At 44.4% G+C, this 26,764-nt stretch overlaps 1 protein-coding gene across 2 annotated transcripts in view; it reads left to right on the top strand.

The window, feature by feature from the left end:
• LOC144781402 (tumor necrosis factor alpha-induced protein 2-like) overlaps positions 1-26,764 on the top strand; it is a 201,641-nt gene that overhangs the window by 126,097 nt on the left and 48,780 nt on the right. For both annotated transcript variants that reach the window (XM_078660232.1, XM_078660231.1), the window contains exons 6-7: positions 22,349-22,449; positions 26,489-26,587. In XM_078660232.1, coding sequence (XP_078516358.1) covers positions 22,349-22,449; positions 26,489-26,587 — 200 coding nt within the window. The remainder of the gene's footprint in view (positions 1-22,348; positions 22,450-26,488; positions 26,588-26,764) is intronic.

The raw sequence follows: 26,764 nt of genomic DNA on the forward strand, positions 1-26,764 counted from the left end.
CTGGGTTGATTGACCACTCACCCCGTCACATGGGCAGGGTAGTGAATCAAGTTTCAAATGATAACCCATTGGAAAACATAATACAAATTTCACTGTCCCAGCTTTCAAGCGGAATAGGAGGCTCCTTTCCCAACGTATTGTAAAATAATATACAAATATTAGTTTAAATGCAGGGGAGTATTTCTTGATAATCTTCGGATAACATTGGAACCACACCTACCTCTGAATGACCCGTTTAGCCTTCATACATTGTTTTGCTCATGGAACACATGTTTTTTGGTTCTCTGCTGTGAGCTGATCTCATTAACTGTAAGCTCCAGTAAAATAGATTTGACTGTTAACCACCATTGGTGACTTTTTAGAAACAATTCAGCTGCTGAGCAGCTGGGGTTAGAGGCTCTGGGCCTGTTACACATGATCACATGTGAGTGCCCTTGTGGGGGGGACTATCAGAGTCGTTTCAACTATCGCAAAGGAGAACTTTGATTCAATGGTTTATAGCCTGTGCAGGACTTGCAATTTAACTGGGCATCAACAAGACATAGCCTCATTTATTTTACTATAACATGAATCTGTAATGCTTTATTGTAAGTTGTTAGTGCTTTATCAAAGTAGCAAATGTGCATTGGCTTGAGCTGGAGAGAAGTACAACATGCACTTCCCTAGGATGACAAAGGTCTTATCTGCAAATATATTATTATTTGATCATGTTTGCAATCCTTTCCACACTTTGGGTTTTGGCCATATTTCTCTAAGCCCCCAAATAATTTAATTTGGGGATTGAACAATCCTCTTGGGTCAAGTTAATTACTCTGCAGTCCAGCAAGTAGATGAAAGCCTCCTCCGCAGAGTAGGCTCATCTGGAGGGGATTAAGCCTGATCCTGGAAGTGTGTAGAGACGGAATCTGCACAAGTTACCTGCATTCAAACTGCCTGACAAGCCAGTGCATGTCCATTACAGAGAAACAATATGGAGGCCAGCCATACCCCTGTCTTCTTTCTCTATTGGTTAAAGGTCTATTGGGAAGAAACCAGTTCAGCAATGCCATTTGGGGGTTAAGGCTTGCAAAGTGTTGTGACGATTGATGTCATAACATTGAAAAATCCGACAATACATTCATGAGAGATGGGAAGGAGTGGATTGGTGATATGTCATCTTTGGATTGGCCAGAGGCATCAACTTTTCAGAACTTTCCACCCCACTTACAAACTCCTGCACAAGGAAGAGAGGGAGACTAACACTGGAATCTGCAAGAGCCAAGGAAACACAGACTCTTCATGAATGAACCCCTGCCTGGAGTAATAGGACACTGTTGACTTGTGCTGACTTGGAATCTATGGAACTGTGTCTGAAAGTCCATTGGCACTGGCCTCCACAGTCCCTCTGTGGGATAGTAGAGGGTGGACTTGAGGAGAGCTTTTACCTAGAACTTCTGTGGACTGATTCTATTGGGCGATCCCAAATGTGGCAACTTCTGACTCCTGCTGGACACACTGGTGCCCTGCAAGTAGATGGGAGGCCGTTTGGCTCGGGATAGCAGATAGGGAGGGTAACCTGCCTTGGGTTTACTGGCCGCACTGAGAGAAACCGCCATGCCAGAGAGAAGTACCAGAAGCCCAGACAGAAGAGAGCAGGTCCTGGGTACAGCAGGTTGAGAGGAGCTAAAAAAGCAGGAGGGCAGGGGCCAATGTCTCCCTCATTGTAGAGGAAGCAGTGCAAAATCAGCTCCTGCTGATAAAAAACATGTGCGTCATGATTGCGGGGATGATAGTGAAAGGAGCTCCCCCTTGTGGTGACAGTGACCTTGTGACAATCTCTTCTGATACTGGGCCCCCCACCCCAATTGACATTGAGGAGAGGACAGCGGAGTTGTTCCCTTCATCACCGGGACCCAAACAAGCAGAGGTCTGGGGGAAAGGAGGAGGCGGGGGCTAACCAGAGACTTGATTCCCTCCACTGAACCATGATGGTCTGCAATAAACACAGCAGCCATGGAGGTTTGGGAATGGAACTGGAGGCTTACATGGCCAAGATCCTAGTGGCCATCAGGGACACAAAGCATGTTCTGAGGAAAAAGATAGAGGCGGTGGTTGTGGATGTGTGCTTACTTCATACGGTATATCAAGCATAAGGGTGACTGGGGGCGCTTATAGGTCCAGCATACATGCCCCTAGGGTATATGTATCAGAACAAAGGTATGCAGTTCCTTGGGATTGTTGAAAGAAAGAAAAGTAGAGGACTGCTCGGTGTAAATTAATGTCCAAATGGGGGAGACGATGTCTCCCATTTTAGGAACTAGGGCCCTCACACACCCGGCTGGGTGTAACGCTTCAGGGCATACTCCTCATCAGGACGGCGCTGCAAAGGCTGACAGGCACCCTATATGGGGCTCTTTGTCGGAGATCTTTTATTCCCAAAGCCGTAAGGTGGGGTGCGAGTATAGTGTCTCTTGGTGTAGATGAGTGGAAAGGGTGTGAGTGAGAAGTGAGGGGGATTATAAAATAGGACACAGTGCTACTCAAACTTAATTTTAATCAGTGAGTCCACTTGCCCCAGTTAAAATTTAGAATGGCAAACAACTGATGTAATGTTCAGCGGTGGCTACAATATAAAGGGCAACATGTTTCTTGCCTAGGTTGTCACAAGATCAATTGGCAATTCTTCAGGAGACCATGGGTAAAATAACCCCCTCCCCCTTTTGGACATTAATTTTCACAACGACCAGTCCTACTTCTCTTCTCTTTTCAAAATTCCCAAGGAACTGCATAACATTGTTCAAATACTTACTTCACACGGACCATAAGAAACTTACAGAAAGATTGGCCACCTTGGAATCCATGCTTGCACAACTGAGACTGACTGTCATGGACCACGAGGCCAAACTGCACAGACTACAGGTGGTGGTGGACTCTCTTGCAGCAAATCAGAAGTATACTGAAGGTTTAACCTGATCCAATAACATCTGTCTGGTGAGGTGCCTGAAAAAGCAAAGGGTCCCTGTGCTGAGTTATTTTTGGAACAATGACTTGCATCGACAGTGTTGGAGGGGAAGGTCTTGAACCTTTACTGTGTTGAACGAGTGCACAGGGACCCCGGACTGCCCCCTGCTCCGGGGGCGAACTCCAGACCTATACTGGCATCCCTGTTGGACTTTAGAGACAGGGACATTATTCTTCATCATGTACGCTCTCATAGACCTTGGCAAACTGAAGGGTGCCCAGCATGTATTTACTCTGCGTATACCTCCACTGTGCAATACCAGCCGGAAACGTTCCTGACAGTGAAACAACACCTGCACTGTCTCAACATCAAGTGCGTCTTGCTTTTCCCAGCACGCCTTTGCATCACTATTGACTCAGAGCCCCACTTCTTTGTTACAGCAATGGAGGTGTGGTATTGGTTGGAATGCCGGGGCCTATGCTTGAGTCATGGTACAAGGCACATGCAGCTCAATAGCACACTCAGCGATTCCGGCACTGGCTTTGCCGGCATCCCAAGGCAACTCCCACACAAGTGGAGGCACAGGCAGAAAGGGACAAGGTGGTGGCAGAACTGCAGTGGGGCCATCTACTGAACTTGCAGAATCATTGGGAGACACTGGAAAGAGATCTTAGACAATCGAATTAAGGTACTTCTGCCTCTGGTGTCTAATGGCTTGTTCCTCACCTGTATAACTGTGCGTTTGTTGGACAACATAAACATTGGGATGGTGCGAGTCTGGTTCCCGCACCCCCTCAGAGGTCTATAGTCCTGCTACCTCACTGTGCACTATTTCCCCCCTAAAATCAGAGGCTAACACATGTGTGAGCCACCTCAGACCATGGCAACCCTGACTCCCCCCTAGGAATCGTGGTAACAGATTTAGAACCCTTTCGCTCAGTCACTCATGCATACCCAGAGAGATACACAAGAAATGCTTAGCAAGGCGTTTTAATATTTATTGAACCATACTGGTTCTTGTATAAAAGACATGTGCTGCAATGAGAACAGTGAAAAGGATAAACAATTCCACCATCATTCTAAAGCAGTGTATATATGCTGGCATATAAGTACTGTGAATAGTGTACTGCTACTATGCATTCCCTAACCTAGTTGCCTAGGGCAGGTGATTTGCCATATCCCTTACTGGATGATCTAACTTCCCATTACCTGAGGGTAAGTGTATGCAGGTCCCAGTCTTGGTCACAAGTTGGACATCCCTCCTCACAGAGGGAAAACAGGGTTCCACGATATATGGTCCATGATGCCGTGATTCTGCGTGCTGAAGGGAAATTGTTACTGATTTGGATTTACTATGATCGTCTCCACCTACTGATATAAGGACCCACAGCTTATTTCCCTGTGTGGTGCACTTTATCATAAATTACTTACCTTCGCATGAAAACATTTTGTGTTTCTTGAAGTCCGCTGTGATCGGCTCCAAACCCGGGTAGGGGAGTCACTTTTATCTACAGGACTGTGGAAAGAATTTAGCCTTTTTTTTAAACGCTTGTTTGGGCACAAGTTTCAAAGATACTGATACGGAGAAACTGGGACTATTATGTCCTTGTCGAACACTCTGGGACAAGTCTAGGAACCCAGTTAATGATCGTCTTTTTCCCTGAGGAAGTTCCTTGTGTAGGAACGAAACGCGTTGGTTGTTACGTTTTTATACTAAGAATAATAAAGATTTTGTTTCACAAAAAGTGACCAAGTTGTGACTTCATCCCTGGTGCGGTCTCCACGTTTTTGTTGCATTTTGTATCTGGATTCCAGTGGGACTGTGTTGCAGCAGGTCCCGTGGTGGACTAGCACAGGACTCTAACAAACAGAGGACACTTACGATTGATGTGCTCAAACGTAAAGTCAGCTGCAGGTTCTATTTTGTCATATATATGCTGGCATATAAGTACTGTGAATAGTGTACTCCTACTATGCATTCCCTAACCTAGTTGCCTAGGCCAGGTGATTTGCCATATCCCTTACTGGATGATCTAACTTCCCATTACCTGAGTGTAAGTGTATGCAGGTCCCAGTCTTGGTCACAAGTTGGACATCCCTCCTCACAGAGGGAAAACAGGAATCAGCTGGGCTGAGATTTCCAACAAGCCGCGACCTTGCAGTGAATGCAGAGTGCTCCTCCCTCGAAACCCGGAAATGTTTGTGTATTTATAATAAACAACACCCATGCTTCCGTGCCCAAGCCTCAGCCAAGATGACATTGATTGTCCTCTTATGATAGCTGTGTTGCCTTACGGGCGATCAACAAACAACAACATTTGCACAATGTACATTTAGGCCTTGTACTATATTTTCAAGGTGCCGTGATAGTGTGGCAACAAAGTTGAAATATAAACAATATGGTTTCAGAGAAACTAATCCTACACAGTCACGCAAGCAAATGTATGTCAAAAGTCATTGTGTAAGAGAAGAAGTCAACTTAAGAAGCGTGTGCATCTAAATGATGGCGTTTTTTCTCAGTCCTAACGCAGCCACTTGGCACCAGGGAGGACACGGAAGAGTATGATCCCCCCAGTTGTCATCCCTATGACAATGGATGTGGTTACACAACGACCTGGGAGGTGAGGATAGAACCAGAGAGGTCAGCCCAGGTGCTGAGGATGCAGAAAAGCCTAGTCTGGTATGTCAGCGGGCAGTCTACGGTATACCTGCATGGCCTAGCCCTTATGAGACAACACTGTGACCAGTTTATTAAGCTGGTAATGTATGATGCATGTTGGGAAGAGCGACAGGCACCTCTTGCATTGGGGTGGTGGGTAGTTCTGAACGTGCAGCACAAGGTCATAGAGAGTGTAGGTAGAGTTGGGGATGGTGGGGAGGCTGCAGCAGAGTGAACTGATCATAGGACAGGGAAACGGCAGAGACCCATCAGAGTGCCCAGAGACAACCCTCAATTATGCTACTGGTTACATCTCAAATACTGATCTCCCTTAAGATTATATCATTGAATTTAAATGGCTCTGTTATAAATTGAAATGGGGGCGCTGCTCAAATATCTTGCCCCGCACTCCCTGGACTTCATAGTACTCCAGGAAACACACCTGACAGGCAACAACTGTAGACTTCTGTGTAGGAGCCGCTACAACACCATGGTTTATGCAGGTTACTCCACCTTATCTAGGAGGATGGGATGCTTGTTCGTAGGTCCTTGTCCTTCCCAGTGGTGAAAATGTGGGTGAACCCTCTTAGGATGCTGGGCAACCATAAAGGGCAGGTGGAACAAGGAAAGGTTGTTAGTGGCATCCTGGTCCCTCCCTCCGGGACTTCAGGGGAAAGCCTGCGAAAGTAGCTGACCGGCATCCCGGGTGTGTTGCTGATCAATGGAGGGGAACTCAACTTGACCCTACAGTAGGATGTAGATAGAGATCTTCAGTGGGGATGGTCACCCAGAGATAATGCACATCTCCATACACACACGTATGGCTGGCCACACACCCTGAGACTAAGGAATACTCCTACTCTTCCAATGTGGCTCGTTCATTGGCACAATTAGACTACTTCCTAGTACCTACACCCCAATGTCACAGACATTGTAGCATGGGTTACTTACCGAGAAGCAATTCAGACCACTCCCTCCCATTTACTCACTAAACTCTGGTGCCAAGGAGCACACTCCTACTGGGGCTGGCGCCTCGACCCCTGGGAGTTAACATATTGGGCCATCGTGAAACTTATTCAGAAGAAAACTTCCAACTACTTTCTGACAAACAGGTCGGTGGCCTCGGAGCTGACTTTCTGAGAGGCCTCTATGACAGTGCTGAGAGGTCATATCATTTCCCATGTTACAGGAAAGATGTGGAAAAGTACATTTTGCCATGTTCTGTGTCCCTACGCGTCCTCCATCATATGTTATCTGTGCATGATTAATATGCATATGTATTCCCCATGTTTGATTAAAGACGCAATTACAGTTGTGTCCACCTCTAGTATGTCAGTTTCCAGTTCTCGTGAATACTACGAATATCAGGCCTATGTAAAGCTACGTTGCCACGTTTCTCAGTGTGCACGTTATTCCATTGTAAAGTCCCCGTTTCTAGGCCTCAAAAGGGCCCGGACACCAGATTTCAGCTCCTGTCTCCTGAAGCCTCGCTGAGGAGCGATACAGCCCCCACCTGTATCCTCGACCCTTCACTTACTTCCTGCCTCGCAGTGCCCGGCTCAGCCTAGCTCTGCCTCTGAGTCTGCCAAGAGTATGTTATGATTCCAGTTATCAGTTCAGCCCTCCTTCTCTGCATTCCTAAGCTACTGAACTGCATCAATAGTTTCCGTCATTGTCTAGCCTTTACGTCTCCATGTAAGAGAAATACTGCATTTAATGGTCATTTAATATTCTTCATCACGCACTACATGTAGAATAATGCATGCTCTAGTCTTAGAGTCTGTTCGCCTTTACCCCGATAACTTTTGGATTCTATCAACATGTTCTCTAAACATCAGATACTAGATACTGTTTAGGTACATGTCGCCCTGACTCTCCAGACTTCAGTCTCTGCTCCTAGCACAGAGTTCGTAGCCCCCAGCTTCTCCTAGTAACCCGTCATTGCCAGTTTGCGCGCACCATTAGGTCAGAGGTCCCGGCTCCTTAGGTAGCCCCCTTCATGTTTCCGCCCCATTCATGACATATTCTGTTACGTTTGCATCACATGTCTATGTATACGCTCTGTTACACCTACTTTCACCCTTATCTTTCGCGACTGCTACGCGTCACACCCTTTGCTCCACCCACTGCTCCGCCTATCGTATGTATTATAATGCAACTGTTTTAGTATATATGATCGTGCACTGTTATTAAATGTTATGCCGATTACGCCGATTCCGATCCTGCCCCCGGCAGCGCTGCCATCCTATTCCTGTGCAGGTTGTCCTGTTCCTGTCCTTATGCTGTATTAAACCTGCAAAACTCCTACTACCTCGAATCTTGACTCTTATTTATTGAGCTATCTGTTATTCATTTATTTATTCAAAAATAGAGGTATTATTTATTTATTTACCACATAATGGCGCCCGAACAGGGACTTGCCCTTTCCCCACGCGTCGGTGAAGCCACGCCGACCCCCTGACCCTCTGCAGTCGTGACGGAACTCTTCTGCGCACCGGCAGATATTTCTGCTTCAAGTATCCCTCAGGCCCACGGAGGAGACGGAGGAGGCGGTCCAGCATCCAGACGAGACGGTGGAGGAACGCGGCGAGTCCCGACCAGAGCCCAAGCCGAGAGTCCAAGGTCCGAGGTATCCGGAGGCCCACCCGTAACAGAAGTCCGAAGTTCGTCCGTCCGGCGTCGAAGCAGTCCAGCCCAGACCGAGGCCTTCCGTTCTTGCTGCCCGGTGAGTACCGTTGCTGGGGTAGTATCTAGACAGGGTCAATCTAATTGACTCTGGTCCGTGGGTTGGTGGTACACAGTCCCACAAACGAAGTGTCCACTTCGGTGGATGCGGGTCCTGACGTGTCTCTGTATGAGACCGGTAAGTTTCGTACTGTTTCAGCAGTGCATCTAGTTCCTGTTCTAGTCAGTTCTGTTCTCGAGAAAATTCATGTATTCTGTTTTCCGTATTCCAGGTGGTATTCTGTTCGAACTGTTATTTTAAATGTTCTTCACGTACTTTGATGTCGTGGTATGAGTGTGAAGTAGTTATCGTGTTTATTATGTATTGTATTGTGTCCAGATTATAGTTCAGTCATGCCGCTCTTTTCAAAACTGCGTCAGTTGAGAACTAGAAAAGGTCTGCTAGAAGCAGCAGTTCCTGTCCCGCCTAGGGACAGTCCAGGTCATTTTATGTATCAGAAGCATGGCATAAGCGCCATATTGTATCTAGATTTATGGGTAGAGTATACCAAACAGTTAGAGGAAAAGTATAGATGGCCCGTATCGGGCACATGGGATGCCGAGTGCATCATGCGAGTAGAAGAAGCATTATGGAAAAAGAAAGCCAGACAGTCACAGAAAGATGCCATCGAGTTATGGCGCAAAGAATCTCATAAAAGAACCGAAAAAGAAATCAGAAAGTCTGAACTAAGTAGAGAATCCTTAGAACGAGCCCAAGAAAGGGAATTAATCGAGATTGGTGAACGAGTTAAAACCGAACAGTCAGACAGACAGAGGCATGCTCTTATTAAGGGTATGTATCCTCTTCTTGCCGAGGGCTTGCCAAAAGCGACCCCGGAGGCATCCAGTAACTTTCCGCCACCATTAGTTCCGACCAAGCTACGTCACAAACCGACCGCAGCTGATATTTTCATCTCGTCCTATTTGGACGACACAGTCCCAGAATATGCAAATCCTGTTACTACTCCGCCAGTCCCTGTAAATCAGGCACTTCCCGCTCCTCCAGACACCGGAGTACCTGTTACGGTACCCCCGGTCCAGCCCGCCATACAAGTCCAGCCTACATTTCCATTTCCCACTCTGCCAGGACGAAGAGCATCAGTAGACGACTCTAGTTTAGGGGCCGCAGGGGGAGGTCCTCCTCAAACCCCGCCGCCACACAAGCGCTTAACGTTAGCCGAATTACATGCACAAGCGTCACAGCGTACGCCCAGATATCAGTCTGTTGCAGAAATAAGAAAAGCCCTTACCGAATGTGGCTATGATCCAGTCCCAGGCGAGGATAATATGGTTTTATATTCATTACGCGTAAGAAAGGTGACCGAGTATCTAGTTACCCTACCAGATATGAAAGAAGATCTAGACAGAATATATCGTTTCATCCGTACAGGGAATGATCCAGAAAGTATTAGTGACGTCATGTGCCAAAGAAAAGTTGAAGTCCAGCTCATGCTATTAAAGTTTCTGATTAATTGTCTAATAAGGGAACAAGATTATCCGACCAAAGATCGAGCCGAAATGAAAGTCCTGACAAGGTGGAGTGATAATATAGCCGAGGGTAAGCACAAGACTATCGGTAGTATAGAGAGTATGTACAAGAAAATTCGTAAAGAAATAATAAGGTTACACGATCAACGTAAAGCAGCACAAGTAAGCGAGAAAGAAAATGACTCTTCTACAGAAGAGGTAGAGGACGAGAATCCCGACAGAATAGCGTATGTAGGAAAATCTAGATTTCCAGATCGCCATTTGCGCCTAGAACACAAGTCAATTTTTCATCATCCAGCACCAGAACAAGGTTCTCTAGAACAAGTATTTCAAGCCACCGATCACATTCTGAAATCACGAATCGGTTATAGCGAGTTAAGTACCATGCATGAACAAGAACTAGTCCGATCAGCAGTCCGATGGACTACTGATTCTACCACTTTTCCAGACGAAATAGTGGCACAAATGTTTCTGAAAATGCCCCCAGCCGAGCAGCGACTGGCGGGTATGTATATGATTCAGCACCTCATTACATTGTATGAGGGTCAACATTCTGATCCAGGTCCGTTACATGATGTCCTGAACGAGTTACTCCAGTATAAATGGAAAGGTTTAGGTACCGATTTAATTAGTGTCATTCTAGAACAGCGCCACAAATATAGTATGTTTTTGAACCCGCATTTTGTTCATGTCTCACCCCCAGAAAGTAAACCCTTTTACATAGACAGACAGAATCCGTTACGAGAAGTGCATCCAATTAAGACAGACGGTGGTGAAATGCAACGAGTGTTTGTTTACACCCCGATCACAAAGATGGAACTCTTAGAGATGAAAAAGTTAATTCCCTGTCATGACAAAGATCCAGCAGGGTTCCACCGAGAATTAAAAGACATGCTCCGTATGGGAGAATACACGTATCCAGATATTATTAAAATGTTAAAAGTCCTGTTGCCCGCAGGGGTATATGAGAAACTCAAAGAAAAAGAATGGGAGGTGGGAGAGAAAAAGATCGATTGGACAGTCCTAGAAGCTGAAGACAAGGCACGAGTACCAGGTACCGGTCTTGGAGATAAATGTAAAGAATTACCAGAATTATTAATACAAGTTTTGCCTAGGTTATTGACAACTAGAAAGGAAGACTGGGATGCAATCTCAGCATGTAAACAGAAACAAGACGAAGATATTAGTGATTATTATTCCAGATTTGAGAAATGTTTTACCATAAACAGTGGCCTCAAGACGAGTAGCGAGTCATTCCCTCATCTTTTTGTTACTAAATTAGTCAAGAACTCAAGTCCTCAAGTTAAGAATCGAGTTTTGAAAGTCGAAAGTACCTGGCAAGCTAATACCCCGTCCCAGATGTTACAGATGCTCCAATACCACCAGAACAGAATCAGAGAAGAACAAGAACACGAGAGAAAGCGTATGAAAGACACGAAAATGAAAGTACTAGTTGCACAATCTGTTCCTCAAGACAGTCAGAAGAGGGGTCCGAGTCAAGCCAGTCATCCTGCAGCTCCCGTTAAAGGGAACTGCAATTATTGTAAACAGCCAGGTCATTTTATAAACGAGTGTGTAGTTCTGAAACACAACATAGCTACTGGTAAGACTAAAGAAAGACCACGTCCGCCTAGACAAGAACAAGTTTCACAGACTTCTCAGCCACAGAATGCACCACAGACAGTTACTGTACCGCAGCCTATTGCTGCAACACAGCATGTTACACAGCAGATGTATCAGTATGCACAGTCCGAGTATCCAGAGTATCAACCGTATTCATGAAACAGCCTAGAGAGGGAGGTAGGCTTGCCTCTCATCGAGATACCTGTAGATCAAGAAGGTCCCTATGTTCATAGTCAAGTACTAGGGAAAGACAGAAAGTTTCTGATTGATACAGGGGCAAGTAGGACCACTATAAGTCACGCCGAAGTTCCAGGGGCTCCGCTCTCAGGCTCTAGAAATGTTTCCCTTGGATTTTCAGGAAAACCTATTGTAAATGAAATTTCAAAGCCAGTTACTCTAGAAGTAGGTCCATTGTCCCGCACTACTGACCTGTTACTTACTAAGTCATGTCCAGAAAATCTATTAGGCATTAAAACACTGAAAGAATTAGGTGCAGTTATATGCTGTTCCCCAGAGGGAATACGATTGTTCCTACGTGACTTCAAGGGTCACTATGTATTACGAGATTTTGATCCAAGATTGTCCAATGTCCCGCAGCATCTATGGGCGCAAGGTCCAACTGATGTTGGTTATATGCAAATCACACCCCATCGTGTGACTCTCAAGCCAGGTGTAGTCCTGCCACGAATCAGGCAGTACAGATTGCCACCTGAGGCTGTAGCAGCCTTATCCAAAATTATTGACGAGCTCATCGCTCAAGGAGTAGTTGTAGAAACTGACTCCAATGTATGTAATTCTCCGATCATTCCTGTTATGAAACGTACTGATCCAAATGCACCTCCAGTATATCGATTAGTGATTGATCTCCGAGAGCTTAATAAATGTATTATTCCCCAGTACCCAGTTGTCCCAGATATCTCTTCCCTATTGACAGCCATTGATTCAGAAGCTTCATTTTTTACAGTCATAGACCTCAAGAACGCATTTTTTAGTGTTCCCATTCATCCAGACAGCCAGTTTCTTTTCGGATTTTGTTTAAATGGAAGGAGCTATATGTTCACACGAGCTCCTTAAGGTTTCACAGAAAGTCCTAGTATTTACAGTCAAGCACTTAAGAGACAACTAGACAATATTCACATGCCAACTGACACTGCCCTGCTCCAGTATGTCGATGATCTACTGATCACAGCCCGTTCTGAACGTGCTTGCGAGCGAGCCTCACTTACAGTATTGTATTTCCTTGCCGAGATGGGGCACAAGGTGTCCCCTTCTAAGCTTCAATTCTGTGTCCAGCAAGTGGTCTACTTAGGACACTTACTGTCCAAGAGGGGTAGGCAGTTGACACCTGACCGTATCCAGTTAATAGCGAGTCTTCCTCAGCCCAAGACCCAGAAGGAGGTACGTGCTTTTATTGGCCTCACTTCTTACTGCAGACAATGGATTCCTCAGTATGCATTTCTAGCCAAGCCACTGATACAGTTAACGACACAGGAGGCAGCCGTATCGACTGTCCTCCCTTGGACATCTGAACATACACTTAGTTTTAATGAGTTAAAGAAAGCCCTATGTCAAGCTCCGGTTCTAGCTACACCGAACTACAGTAAGCCTTTTACACTTTTCGTCACAGAACGTGAAGGTACAGCATTATCTGTTCTCACACAAGATCAAGCAGGACAATACAAGCCATGTGCTTACTTTTCGAGCACATTAGATCCTGTAGCCCAGGCTCTGCCTGCGTGCCTCAAGTCAGTTGCAGCCACAGCCCTAGCTATCAGACAAAGTGATTCCATAGTATTAGGACACTCCTTGACAGTACAAGTTCCACACTCCGTGGAAGTTCTTTTAAACCGAACACAAACTCAGCACTTGACAATTGCACGTTTAACAGGTTATGAATTGACACTGTTCCAGCCACACATAGAAATCAGACGCTGCAACGTTTTAAATCCTGCTACACTGTTACCATCAGTTACTTTGAATCCTGCCACACACAACTGTGTGGAAGTAGTTAACATCATGACAAAGCCAAGACAAGATCTGACAGATATTCCATTACCAGATCCCGACCTGACACTTTATGTGGATGGTTCATGCATGAGAACAAGTACAGGAGAACTAGTAGCCGCGTATGCAGTGACTACTGACACTGAAGTTATTGAAACACACCGTATTGACACCCTGTCTGCTCAAGCAGCAGAGCTAGTTGCTCTGACGCAAGCCTGCATTCACGCCAAGAACCTGAAAGTTAATGTTTACACAGATTCACGTTATGCATTTGGAGTCGTACACGACTTTGGAGTGCTCTGGCAGGAGAGAGGTTTCATGACTTCTCATGGAACCAAGATTCAGCATGGTCTCCTCATTCAGGCTCTGTTAGATGCCATACACTTACCGACATCCATTGCTATCATGAAGTGCAAAGCACATACGAAAGTTACTGACACTATTTCCCAAGGTAATGATCTAGCAGATCGCACAGCCAAACTTACAGCACAGACACCAGACGTTCCAGTAAATAAGACACCGACATACACTCCAGATCTGACTACCTGTATGACAGTTAAGGACCCTACTCAAGATGTCATAGATATCCAGTTACACGCTACTCCCGATGAAATCAAGAAATGGTCCGAACAAGGAGGGGTCCAGACAGATCAGGGATGGATGACAAAGGGTAGAGCCACATGGTTTCTCCCCGACTCTATGGTTCAAGTCATTATTAATACCGCACATAGTCCAGCACATCTAGGAGAGAAAGCTATGTTAGACAGTATCCAGAATATTTGGTTCAACAAGCATCTACGAGCTGCAGCCAAGCAGAAAGTCCGTACCTGTATGATATGTTGTCAGTTCAATCCAGGTAAAAGTGTCCCGGTGGAACAAGGTGGATTCCAGCCCCCTGACCACCCTTTTGAAGTCCTCCAGATGGATTACATTCAGATGGAGCGATGTCGAGGTTTCAAGTATGTCCTCGTAGTTGTATGCGCTTTGTCCAGGTGGACAGAAGCATATCCAGTTCCAGATTACACAGCTGCGACCACTGCCAGGCAGTTGGTTCGTGAGTTCTTCCCCCGTTATGGACTCCCTAGAGTCGTGTATTCTGACAACGGCCAGCCATTCTCATCTGAACTCATGAAGCATGTTTCCCTATTGTTAGGGTACCAGTGGAGGTTCCATTGTGTACGCCATCCTGAAGCAGCCGGTCTCGTAGAGAGACATAATCAGACCTTGAAAATCCGTATTGCAAAAGTATGTCAAGAGAAAGGTGTAGACTGGCTAGTAGCTCTGCCAGTCGCTTTGTTCTATATGCGCATGGTCGCACATTCCAGATCAGGTCTGTCCCCGTATGAGGTCGTTTTCGGCCGTCCCCCTAACATGTGGGGTACACCTAGACCTCGAAGTATTACCGATGTTTCAAGTAATATGCTGACAGATTACCTAGCTTCCTTGATGTCTGCCCTCAACTCTTGTCGTTCACAGGTTGCCGCCGCATTTCCAGACAATACCGAGGTGGCACCGCATGAAATCGTTCCCGGATCCATGGTCCTAGTGCGTAATTTCGACCGATCAAGTCCGCTGGAGCCTCGCTGGAAGGAGCCCCGACAGGTCCTCCTCGCCACCCGTACAGCCGTGAAGTTGGAGGGACGCAAAGGCTGGGTGCATCTTTCGCATATTAAAAATTTTTATGGATTGAAGCCAGTCTCAAAGAACATTTCCCAGGATTCTAAAGACTGCCAAAGTACCATTCTTAAGGACTGTCCCGCAAAAGACAATGTTACTGCACCCTCCCTGTTAGAGACAACTCCGCAACAGGAGTATAAGCTCAAATTAAGGTCTAGTAAAATAAGTCAGCCAGTTTGATTGTCTAAGTCCTCCCCTAGGTGAAACGGTTATACCGGTTTCTGACATGTATAAAATAGACCCCCATAGTGAGAGAGTTAGTCAAAACTCAATCCGATGTATCGTTTTTCTATGTTTCATATTATTTCTCAGTATTATGATTTCCTGCACCAGTTATGCATTTTACCTGTATTTTCCAGTTTCTCATGTAAATAAGTCTTCTAATGTTACAGTAGAGCACACGTTTAGTGATCTGCCTCCTCATGAACTCTCTTACCGCCTTGCTATGCGTAATAATTCTTTTATCCGCATGTTACATTATTCACACCAGACCAGCAATGCCACTAATTGTTGGGTGTGTGGTCGACTCCCCCCTTTTCAGACACCGAAGGGAGTTCTGCCACTCTTTCCTTATCCATTTTCACATAATGGTTCGTGTGGAGCATGGTCCACGTTAACGTCATCTTCAACAGATATGTCTTTTCTTAATAGTACATGTTTCCCAGACAAGCAAGGTCTTCCCCACAGAACAGGGTTAGATCTAGAAAATGAAGTTTACAATTTAGGTAATTATTCTTCGAATTTCATGGTCCTGAATGTTCAGTCTGATACTACTCCAGACTTACCTACTATTTCAGTACTACCAGTCAAAGGTGAATTATGTGTCCGAAATAATGGTTCCGTACATGTAGGACATAGTGATTGTACTACTATTGTCAAATATAGTGACAGTGGGAAATCTATTTTCAAAGCTTCACGTCATTCTTATTTTATTTGTGGTCAGACCGCATATGTTCGTCTGCCCCTCGATTGGGAGGGAACCTGTTACATTGCCTTCCTACTGCCACCGGTTTTTCTAGCCCCACCCGACTACCATAGGAATTCCCACCTAGTACATACTAGACACAAGAGAAACCTCCCGATTGTCGATTATACTGAAACTGCTCTAGAACAATATATAGATATCAATAAAGGTGTCTTCCCTTATTTAGGTACAGTCGTGAATAGTAAACTGATACGTAGATTAACCAGAACACTCGAAGCAGTAGTAATTGAGACTACTTCTGCTCTAAGTAATTTAACCGAAGAACAATCCTTTATGAGAATTGTCGTGCTCCCGAATCGTCTCGTCCTTGACGTCATATTGGCCGATAGGGGCGGGGCCTGTAGAGTCATCGGATCTAGTTGCTGCATTTTCATTCCAAATAACGCGCCGTCTGTTTATTCAGCTATAACCAGACTCCATAAAATTGCCCATCTGTTACACCAAGATCCAGGCACCTGGACATGGTCCGGTTGGCTCTGGAGTATAATTTCCGCCTGGGGATGGAAAGTCTTGTCATTTCTGGGTATTGCAGTAGCGATCATATTCAGCTGCTGCCTCTGTATACAATGTGGCCCTGCGATTTGCGGCATTTGTGCTACCTCTTGTATTCCTAGTCCCCAGCCCCGTTCTAAAACCCGTTCCAAGAAAATTCGAGACGAGCAAATGATACTGTATGAAATGATAGATGGTATCATGAATATTGATGTTTCCTGAAGGAAACGTAGTGACAAGGAGGGAATGTGGAAAAGTAAATTTTGCCATGTTCTGTGTCCCTACGCGTCCTCCATCATATGTTATCTGTGCATGATTAATATGCATATGTATTCCCCATGTTTGATTAAAGACGCAATTACAGTTGTGTCCACCTCTAGTATGTCAGTTTCCAGTTCTCGTGAATACTACGAATATCAGGCCTATGTAAAGCTACGTTGCCACGTTTCTCAGTGTGCACGTTATTCCATTGTAAAGTCCCCGTTTCTAGGCCTCAAAAGGGCCCGGACACCAGATTTCAGCTCCTGTCTCCTGAAGCCTCGCTGAGGAGCGATACAGCCCCCACCTGTATCCTCGACCCTTCACTTACTTCCTGCCTCGCAGTGCCCGGCTCAGCCTAGCTCTGCCTCTGAGTCTGCCAAGAGTATGTTATGATTCCAGTTATCAGTTCAGCCCTCCTTCTCTGCATTCCTAAGCTACTGAACTGCATCAATAGTTTCCGTCATTGTCTAGCCTTTACGTCTCCATGTAAGAGAAATACTGCATTTAATGGTCATTTAATATTCTTCATCACGCACTACATGTAGAATAATGCATGCTCTAGTCTTAGAGTCTGTTCGCCTTTACCCCGATAACTTTTGGATTCTATCAACATGTTCTCTAAACATCAGATACTAGATACTGTTTAGGTACATGTCGCCCTGACTCTCCAGACTTCAGTCTCTGCTCCTAGCACAGAGTTCGTAGCCCCCAGCTTCTCCTAGTAACCCGTCATTGCCAGTTTGCGCGCACCATTAGGTCAGAGATCCCGGCTCCTTAGGTAGCCCCCTTCATGTTTCCGCCCCATTCATGACATATTCTGTTACGTTTGCATCACATGTCTATGTATACGCTCTGTTACACCTACTTTCACCCTTATCTTTCGCGACTGCTACGCGTCACACCCTTTGCTCCACCCACTGCTCCGCCTATCGTATGTATTATAATGCAACTGTTTTAGTATATATGATCGTGCACTGTTATTAAATGTTACGCCGATTACGCCGATTCCGATCCTGCCCCCGGCAGCGCTGCCATCCTATTCCTGTGCAGGTTGTCCTGTTCCTGTCCTTATGCTGTATTAAACCTGCAAAACTCCTACTACCTCGAATCTTGACTCTTATTTATTGAGCTATCTGTTATTCATTTATTTATTCAAAAATAGAGGTATTATTTATTTATTTACCACAAAGAGACAAGACAGGGTGGCCAGTTTACTGGACCTAGAAGAGGAAATACAATTAGGGGAAGCAACTTGCATAGAAGCTCCAGACTCTGACTTAGTTGCCTGCTTGTCCCAACTCAGGGAGCGATATCGACAAACATTGCTACAGTAGACCCGACCACTTTATAGTGTTAAGCAAAGTAGGATCTATAAACAGGGGGACAAGATAGGGAAACTGCTGGCATGGCTGGCTCAAATGGAGGAGGGCCAGCGATGGTTCTCTGTGATCTGTACTCCCCAGGGCACACTGATTGTCACCGCAGAGGGTATAGCACAGGCTTTTGCCCAACTTCTCCATGATCTTTACAGCCCCTGTCTCTCACAGGCAGCCGAGAGTGATATGTCAGAAATGTTAGCTGATATCCCACTTTCATACTTAGAACAGATAGACGGTCGCTTGAAACTGATATTACGGGCAAGGAATTGTCGAGGCCCTCTTCCAACTCAAAAGCAGGAAGATGCCGGGACCAAATGGCTTCCCTCTGGAATTCTTCAAGATGTGTTAATTGTAGGGTGGTGCCACCGATGCAGACCTTGTTTTACAAATTGAGGGCTCAGGGTGAACTCCCCGGGGACTTCAGGCAGTCTCATATAGTTATGATACATACGCCGGGTAAGGCACCGGAGTAGTGTGAGTCCTATTGAGCGATATCCCCATTAAACCTGTAAGTTAAGATACTTGCAAAATGGTCCTGGCGAATTGCCTCATGCAGATCATCGAAATTGTGGTCCTGGATCAGTCATGCTTAATGCCGTACAGATCCACTAGTTATATAAAAAGTGCACTGTGAGTCTCTTTTATCATGTAGGAATCCCTTCAAAATGTTTTAGGAGGCCACCACTCAATGTATCAGTTTGACAACCCAGTAGTCTGTTCTCACGTGAATTGCACATAAAGAACAACACTCTGATTGAGAGGGTTTCTGTTGCTAGTATATATTTTCCAATATGTATGCAATTTTTAGTATGACTTAATTACAAAAGTGGAGATGAAGTAGTGCTTAGTGAGTGCATAAAAACATGAAACATATACCTAAACATTAATTCCAGCGTCTTTTTGGATGCCTGGCATACAGTTAAAGATTGGGGAAACTGGCAATGATTCTGCCACTCGAAATTATTCCACGAATGTAATCTAGACTGGGTGTTGACTAGATGCCACTGTGACATACTGATGCAGCCTTCCTCTTTCCCGATTTGGCACAGACGCACTATATAAAGTCATCTACCTCCCTAAATTTTGGTATATTTTACAAAATTCACCTTCGAAGTCCCTGATACCTTTTTTTCAGGCAGTTGAGGCTAAAATGAGGAAACTGCTGTGGAATGGTGGCAACCCCCGCAAAGCACTCTACACCCTGAGCAGACTCCCAGTGGACAGGGTTATGGCACTTCCAGACTTAAGCTGATACTACTGGGAAGCCAAATCATTAGTAATAAACTTGTGGCCCTTTGCAGACCAAAGGGAACCCTCTCTTCTATCAGATCAAAGGGCAATAGAGCCCCAGGGCTATGCGAGGAGACTGTAGACCGGACCGGATAGAGTTCTGCACCTCCTGGAGTCTACTGCTGTGGTGGTCAGGATATGGCAGCGGGCATTGCCTAAGATGGACTTGGCCGACCACCTGATTTTGCAGACACAACTGTAGGACTTTACTAAACTACGCTTGGTATCGGGGCATTAACAGTGGGACTTTCTGGGCATCTCTAAGCTCAGGGACCTGAATAACAAAAAGGGATGGTTGGCATTTGAAGAACTGCAGAGGCAATACGACCTATCGAGGGGTTAGTTCCTATGATATATACTGGTTAAGACTATACTCCACATCCTCCTGGGCCACACCCTGGACCTAGAAGAAGATAACCCACAGGAATACAGTGTACTAGGACTACCTTACACAGACATGCCATCTCCCAAATATATTCTACACTCCTGGTACACCGCCAGTCCTCCCTGCAGACACTAAGAGAAATATAGGAGGGAGACCTCGGCAAAATAGAAGACGATGAGTGGGGTGCCAGATGTTGATACCTTGCGGAAGTGGCCATCTGGGCAGGATTTCATTTAATCCAGTTGACATTTTTTCACCACACCAAAGTGGTTGCTTGAAATGGGTGCGGCCACCACCGACCAGTGTCTAGGGGAATGCCAGGCAATGTACCCGATAAAATACGATTTCGAATACCCAGAACTACCTGGGTATTCCTCAGGGATACGATACAGACTTTCCCATGTGGTGGGCGGCATCCTTGTCCATCCTCCCCAGTTGATAGTCCAGGGAATCTAGGGGTAAGAGACTCTTGATAGATGGACATTGGCCCTTTGCAACACCACATTAGCTGTGGTAAGGAGGGGGCTTGATGAGCTTCTAAACCAAAGGTCTATTAACTTTTTAATGCCACACTCCAATGTAAAAAATAATCATTGCTAACCCCCCAAAATGACAAAGCTATATTCTCACAATTATTCTATTACACTGGCAGTCCTGAACTATGTAATAAGTCAAATATTGCAATCATGTTTACTTATCCCTTTTAAAATTCTAATCGAATACTTGATTGTAAACATCCTTTTGGCAGCCAGGTCTCCTCGAATGTCTATAAGTATCCACAGCGTTATCCTTTATCAGAAGTATGGGGAGGGACTTGAAGGTTATTTCCACCTTCACACACACACATGCTCTCACCCCCCCCCCACACACAAACACATACTATCACACTTCCTCCCAGCTACAACATGAGTGACCGAGGACGGTGCTGATACACTTTCAGAGAGTGAATGACTGCCACTGATTTATTTCACTTGTTTCACTGTGTTTTTCTCTGTTCCCAGGAACACAATAAATGGTCCTCTTGGGCCAAGCCTGGCACCCCCTGAGATCAATGAAGCCGCAAGTGCTTAATTTTAGCTGGTGTTTTCCAGGGCTCACCACCAGTTTGTTATTGTGTTGTAAAATGCCTAATTAAAAGATGGTTAAAAAAATATTCTCCACTACAGAAAAATCAGGTTTTATATGGGGTAGATGAGCAGATCTGCTTTCGTGAATTGATGCTGAGCATTTAAATATTCTAATCCTACTCACCCATTTTACAACATTTGAAAGTGTGGCCCACAAATGTTAGGTTCAGGAATATAAATACGATCACACAGACCAGATTCATGGCAAGACACACAGGAGGTCGTTCTGTTTGATGGGCTCACAGCACTAGAATTTCAATGTGCCTTGACCTCAGAAATCAACCAAATCTCAAAGTCTTCGAAAGAAAACCAAAGAAAATCCTCTTCAGACGGATTTTTCTACCCAATCTCAAACCCTTAGGGGTACCACTTAGCCAAAAAGGGAAATAGCCCCTCTGGTAAAGGTTGACCCCCAATGTACACAGGGTCTGAGTATCCTCATGAGATTGACTTCCAACTTTAAATATAAATATTCCATTGCCTGGGAAGGGGCTTAGTTTACTCTGGAATAGCCTTCTTTGTTGACACAGGTGTCAAGAGGTGGCTGAAAGATGCAAGTATTTTACAAAGCAATTAAATAAATAAATGTTTACATTATTTCCATTTGGGTTGGTTGTATGTCCATTTAATTCTGGAGTGGACCCACCCTCCTAGACACCCCTAACATGAACTGTTAATTGTTGACTATCCCACAGCTGTATTTTCAAGTATGAAGCATCAGGCATCCTTGGTGGTTTTTGGTAGCATCCCACTCTCTTAAAATGGATTTTATTCGCTCCTTATTTGACTGAAAACATACATTGAACTTTTGCTCTGACATTGGCCTCAACAAATCTTCTGTGTGTTTACCAAGTTGCAGGTATACAGCCTTTGAGAAACTGTTGTGTCTTCTTGATTGGTTTTAGTAGCAGTTTAACTTTTTTGTTTGGTGCACCCTAACAGCACTTTATGCCCATTTAAAACTATATAGATTCTAAAACCACACATACGCAATGGTTCAATAGAAATCAGTGAACTGCACCAAAAGTCCAGATCAAGAACTATGTACAGCACCATATTAATAGCAGAAGTTGCTATAAAAGTTTAATTAGCATTCCATCCACCGAATGAAATAGATGTTTCCATTGATTGTGCTTCTCATATTTTGATTGGAATGGCCACAATGCATTTTTGTGTCAACCTTCACCCTTGCCTAGTTTACTGTTTATCTACAGAACTGATGTTTCATAATATGTTGAGAAACCCACATAGCTGTTAAGATACAAGTTATTATTACCGGCATTCTGCAATTAATTATGTAATTCCTGTTCCAGGCTCTAAATGTAGAGATTGAAGGAGCCGAGAAGGTATCTCTTCAACTGGTCAACCGGCTCTTACCTCTGTTGATTGAAAAACTGGCTGCCTTTCTAAAAAGGTATGATAATGTGTGTGAGAAGGGGGTTTTCTATTAAAGAAGATAGAAACTTGAATCTCCGTTTATTAGTATTAGGTTGGGTTTGAAGAATTTATGATTTCAATTTCCCAAAATGTTTCACCTTTTGAAAAATGCTACCTTTCTTTTATTTTGCTTTTTATTTAAAACATGTTTGGGTTTCCCTTGTCAGTAAAACCCTCATTTTTGCTTCATGGAATCTACTTCTTTAGAAATTTCTGCATGTTTGACACTTATGGATAGGGTTCTCACATCACAAGTTTGGATTTAGTTCTACAAAAACCTGTTTATAATTAGACCTGGGCAAAATTGAAACTTTTTGAGTTACTCTTGTTATATGAAATTCTCCAGATTATTCATTACACCACATCGCCTAATTTCACCACAGTTTGTGGAAAAATGATAACGTAGTAGAACAGAAAAAAACAGCGGTTGTTTGTGGCAATTATATTTTTCCCAAAAAAAATAAACAGCTAAATGACAGATTAGCTTTTTGTGGAATTTTGCATTATTTTCCCAAAATTTTGAGCAATTACACAAAAGCAAATTATGCAAATTTTGCAAACCTGTACTTTTAACTGGATGGTATAATAAAAATAAGCGTAAATATTATAAGTAAGGGTGAGCAGAGAACTCCGCTCTGCCAGCGGAGTGTGCAGAGGTTTGCCTACTCCGCTGAGAACGCACAGTTTAGGCAAAACTCTGACTCTGTAGTGGAGAGGAGTTAGCCAGCCCCCCACCCCTGCTAAAGTAGGCTCCCCGCCTCCACCCCACCTAATAAAAAATATTAAAAAAATTATTTAAAGAGGAATAGACACAGTTACCAGTACTGCGGCATCCCCGGGCTGCCCTCCTCCTCGCCGTCTCTCTCCGGCATGCCCCCTACGTCAGACATAAATCTTGTGAGAACTGCGCATGCACGCAGGGGGTAATCAGCCCCTTGTGTGGGCACACTGCACTATCTGTTCAGGTGTAAGTGTCAGCCCCTTCCTCCCTTCCTACCCAGGAAGAGCTGTCAGAATGCAGATGCGTACTCATTCACACCTAACCTTCCTGAGTTTGTGGCTGTCTAGAGGGAATGCACAAAGTGTAGCTGTCACCCACCCCAGACCTGTATCGGAGACAGGCTGCAGGAACTCAGAGCGGCAGAAGCAGCTAAATGCCCACTTTCTAACAGTGGCATTTCTAAAATAGTAATGTTAAATCCAACTCAACCAGTAAAGACATTTTATCATTACCATTCCAAGGATATGAAACATAACACAGCTACTCCTTTCTAATTATGAATTATAACTTAAATGTGTATTAAGGAATTCCCAATGTTAACCTATGAAAGAAGTAGGCCTCACAGTAGTGAAAAACAAATGTTGCAGTTTTCCCTACCAGGACACGCAAAACTTAAAAGTGAATGTCCTACCTTTTATTTACACAACACCTTGTTTATGGACTACCTAGGGCCTACCTTAGGGGTGACTAATGTGTAAAAAAAAGGGTGAGTTTACGGCTTGGCAAAAATGTCAAATGCCAAGTCAAAATGTCAGTAAAACTGCACACTGAGGCTTTGCAGTGGCAGGCCTGAGACCAGTTTAAAGGGCTACTTGCATGAGTGGCACAATCAGTGCTGCAGTCCCACTAGTAGCATTCCATTTACATGCCCTGGGTGTATGGTATACCAAGTTACAAGGGACTTAAAAGTAAATTAAATATGCCAATTGTGTATACACTAACGTTACCTTGTTTATGGGAGAAGCACATGCACTTTTAGCACTGGTCAGCAGTGGTAAAGACCTCTAAGTCTCATGGCCAACAAAAAGAATCAACAAAAAGAGGAGGTAAGCAGGCAAAATGTTTGGGGAAAAAACGGCTGACAGGTATTACACGTGCTGGCATTGTATGAACAGTTTGATCATAATTACCTAAATGCGGGGTCATATGTCATACTTATTTGTCCTAAATATAATTTATAAAAATATAGTCCCATTTGGTGTATATTTCCTATTATTAACTTAAATGGGCTGATATTTTTGTGGATGAAATTTAGGACAAGATATTTATATCAGACGCTAATCTGTCACTGATATTCTGATACCACACCAAATTGGTGGCATCCATTATTGGTCCATGAGAGATAAAACAAAAGGAGATTTTCAATGTATCTTTATGAGATTTCAATGAGAGCTGGCATTTCTTGGAGCTGCCCTGAACCTCTAGGACTGCTGAACCTCTAGCATGACATTGGCCCTCGTTTATTAACCCGAGGTACCTCCTACTTATTGAATGCATCAATTATTCTTGTTCTGAGCACATGGACTTGACACCTAACTCAGTGCTTCTGAATACATAATATCAAGGTCAATAATTCAGGAAGATGCACACTGTCGATCAGTAAGCCTGACAGGAAGTGCACTTTGGGGCAGCATGGAACGGTATCTGTGGTCATAGACCAACCATTGCCAATGGAAGGGAGTACCTTGCCTTTGAGGGTGCCAAAGACACCTCTAGGCCTCTGTGAAGGTCAGGTAGAGTCACGGCTCCGGAGGGGCTTTAGGAACCATACATCCACCTGCCTCCAGAAAAGATGGTACTTGAGGAGCTGCCAGATCTGTAGTCTCTATAGTGTCTACATAGAGGTTCAGAATGAGCAGTTCTGGTGAGGGGTGAAGGAACCCTGTACGAATTCCCTGAAAAAGTTCCCCCAGTCACCTGAAAATCACAACTCAGTAGAATTGTTTATCAAATCAGGTTAGCTGGCAATTCATTCACTAGCATGTAATGCGTTTAGACCTTTTTCACAACCCGAAAGCACCCTTGGTATGTCCCTGCTACATTGCAATGAATGCCCTAAAATGATTATCGCAATAAACTGCACCTAAGTGTGCAGGAAATCATGTGACCTCATTCTGTCCTTAATACCACACAAAAGTCAACTTTCGCTTGACGATCTTCTAAACCAAAGGTCCATTATTTTTTTAATGCCACACTCCAATGTAAAAAAGAATCATTGAGAACCCCCCAAAATGACAAAGCTATATTCTCACAATTATTCTATTATATTGGTAGTCCTGAGCATATTTGATAAGTCAAATATTGCAATTATGTTTATTTATACCTTTTAAAATTCTAATCGAATACTTGATTGTAAAGATCCTCTAGGCAGCCAGGTCTCCTCGAATGTGTAAAAGTATCCACAGCGTTATCCTTTATCAGAAATTTGGGGAGGGACTTTGAAGGTTATTTCCGCCTTCACACACACACATGCTCTCACACCCCACACACAAACGCATACTTCACACTTCCTCCCAACTACAACATGAGTGACTGAGGACGTTGCTGATATTCTTTCAGAGAGTGAATCACTGCCACTGATTTCTTTCAAATGTTTCACGGTGTTTGTCTCTGTTCCCAGGAACACAATAAATGGTCCTCTTCGGCCGAGCCTGGCACCCCCTGAGATCAATGAAGCCTCCAGTGCTTAATTTGAGCTGGTATTTTCCAGTGCTCACCACCAGCACTTAATCATCAACAGCAGTGCTTTTCATGAGCACCGGTTAAGGCACATTCATTTACCGGGAGATTAAATGATTTGCCCAGAATCACATGATGTTGAGCCGAGACTCGAACCTGGTTACCCAGCTCTGAAGTCGGCATCTCTGACCATTACGCCACGTCCTCTCCTCAGGAAAACTTCCTCCTGACGAGAGCCTCAACACTTTGTTTGTTTTTAATTAACCACTGAAAGCCCCCCCCCCTTCCCTCCCCCTCGTCCCTCTACCCCAGAGGGAGTACTGCCCTGCAATTTGTAGACTTGTGTCCTAGGCCTTTAGTGCACGGATGTTTGGCTTACAACACACCAAAGCAAATATTTGCAGTGGATTCATGCTTCTACATTTCTCCATGATCAGCTATGCTGTTTTCCATACCTTATGCTCTTGTACTTAATAGCTTACACATGTCATGCATGATTACTACAGGCATGCATAAAGACTTGAACGTTAACATCGATTTATACTTTCTTCAAAAGGTACAAGTGGAAGTTTGAAGAATTTGTAGAGGAAAATAGGAATCACCCATACTTTCTACCTATTGTAATTGCCAATGTGAACAGTTCTGGTGATTACAGGTGAGTTTGACTGGATAATATATAGAAGGTAACAAATGTTCTGAAATCCACCTGTTGAGTTGTTGGTTTGACTTTTGGCTGTGGAACGATGCGCCCATGCGCTATGCAATTGGGGACCACCGCTTGGGATTGTTATCTGATGAGCCTTTGACAAAAACTACAGATATATTTGTGTGT

Source organism: Lissotriton helveticus, chromosome 9 (genome assembly GCF_964261635.1).
Source record: "Lissotriton helveticus chromosome 9, aLisHel1.1, whole genome shotgun sequence".
NCBI classification, from domain to species: domain Eukaryota; kingdom Metazoa; phylum Chordata; class Amphibia; order Caudata; family Salamandridae; genus Lissotriton; species Lissotriton helveticus.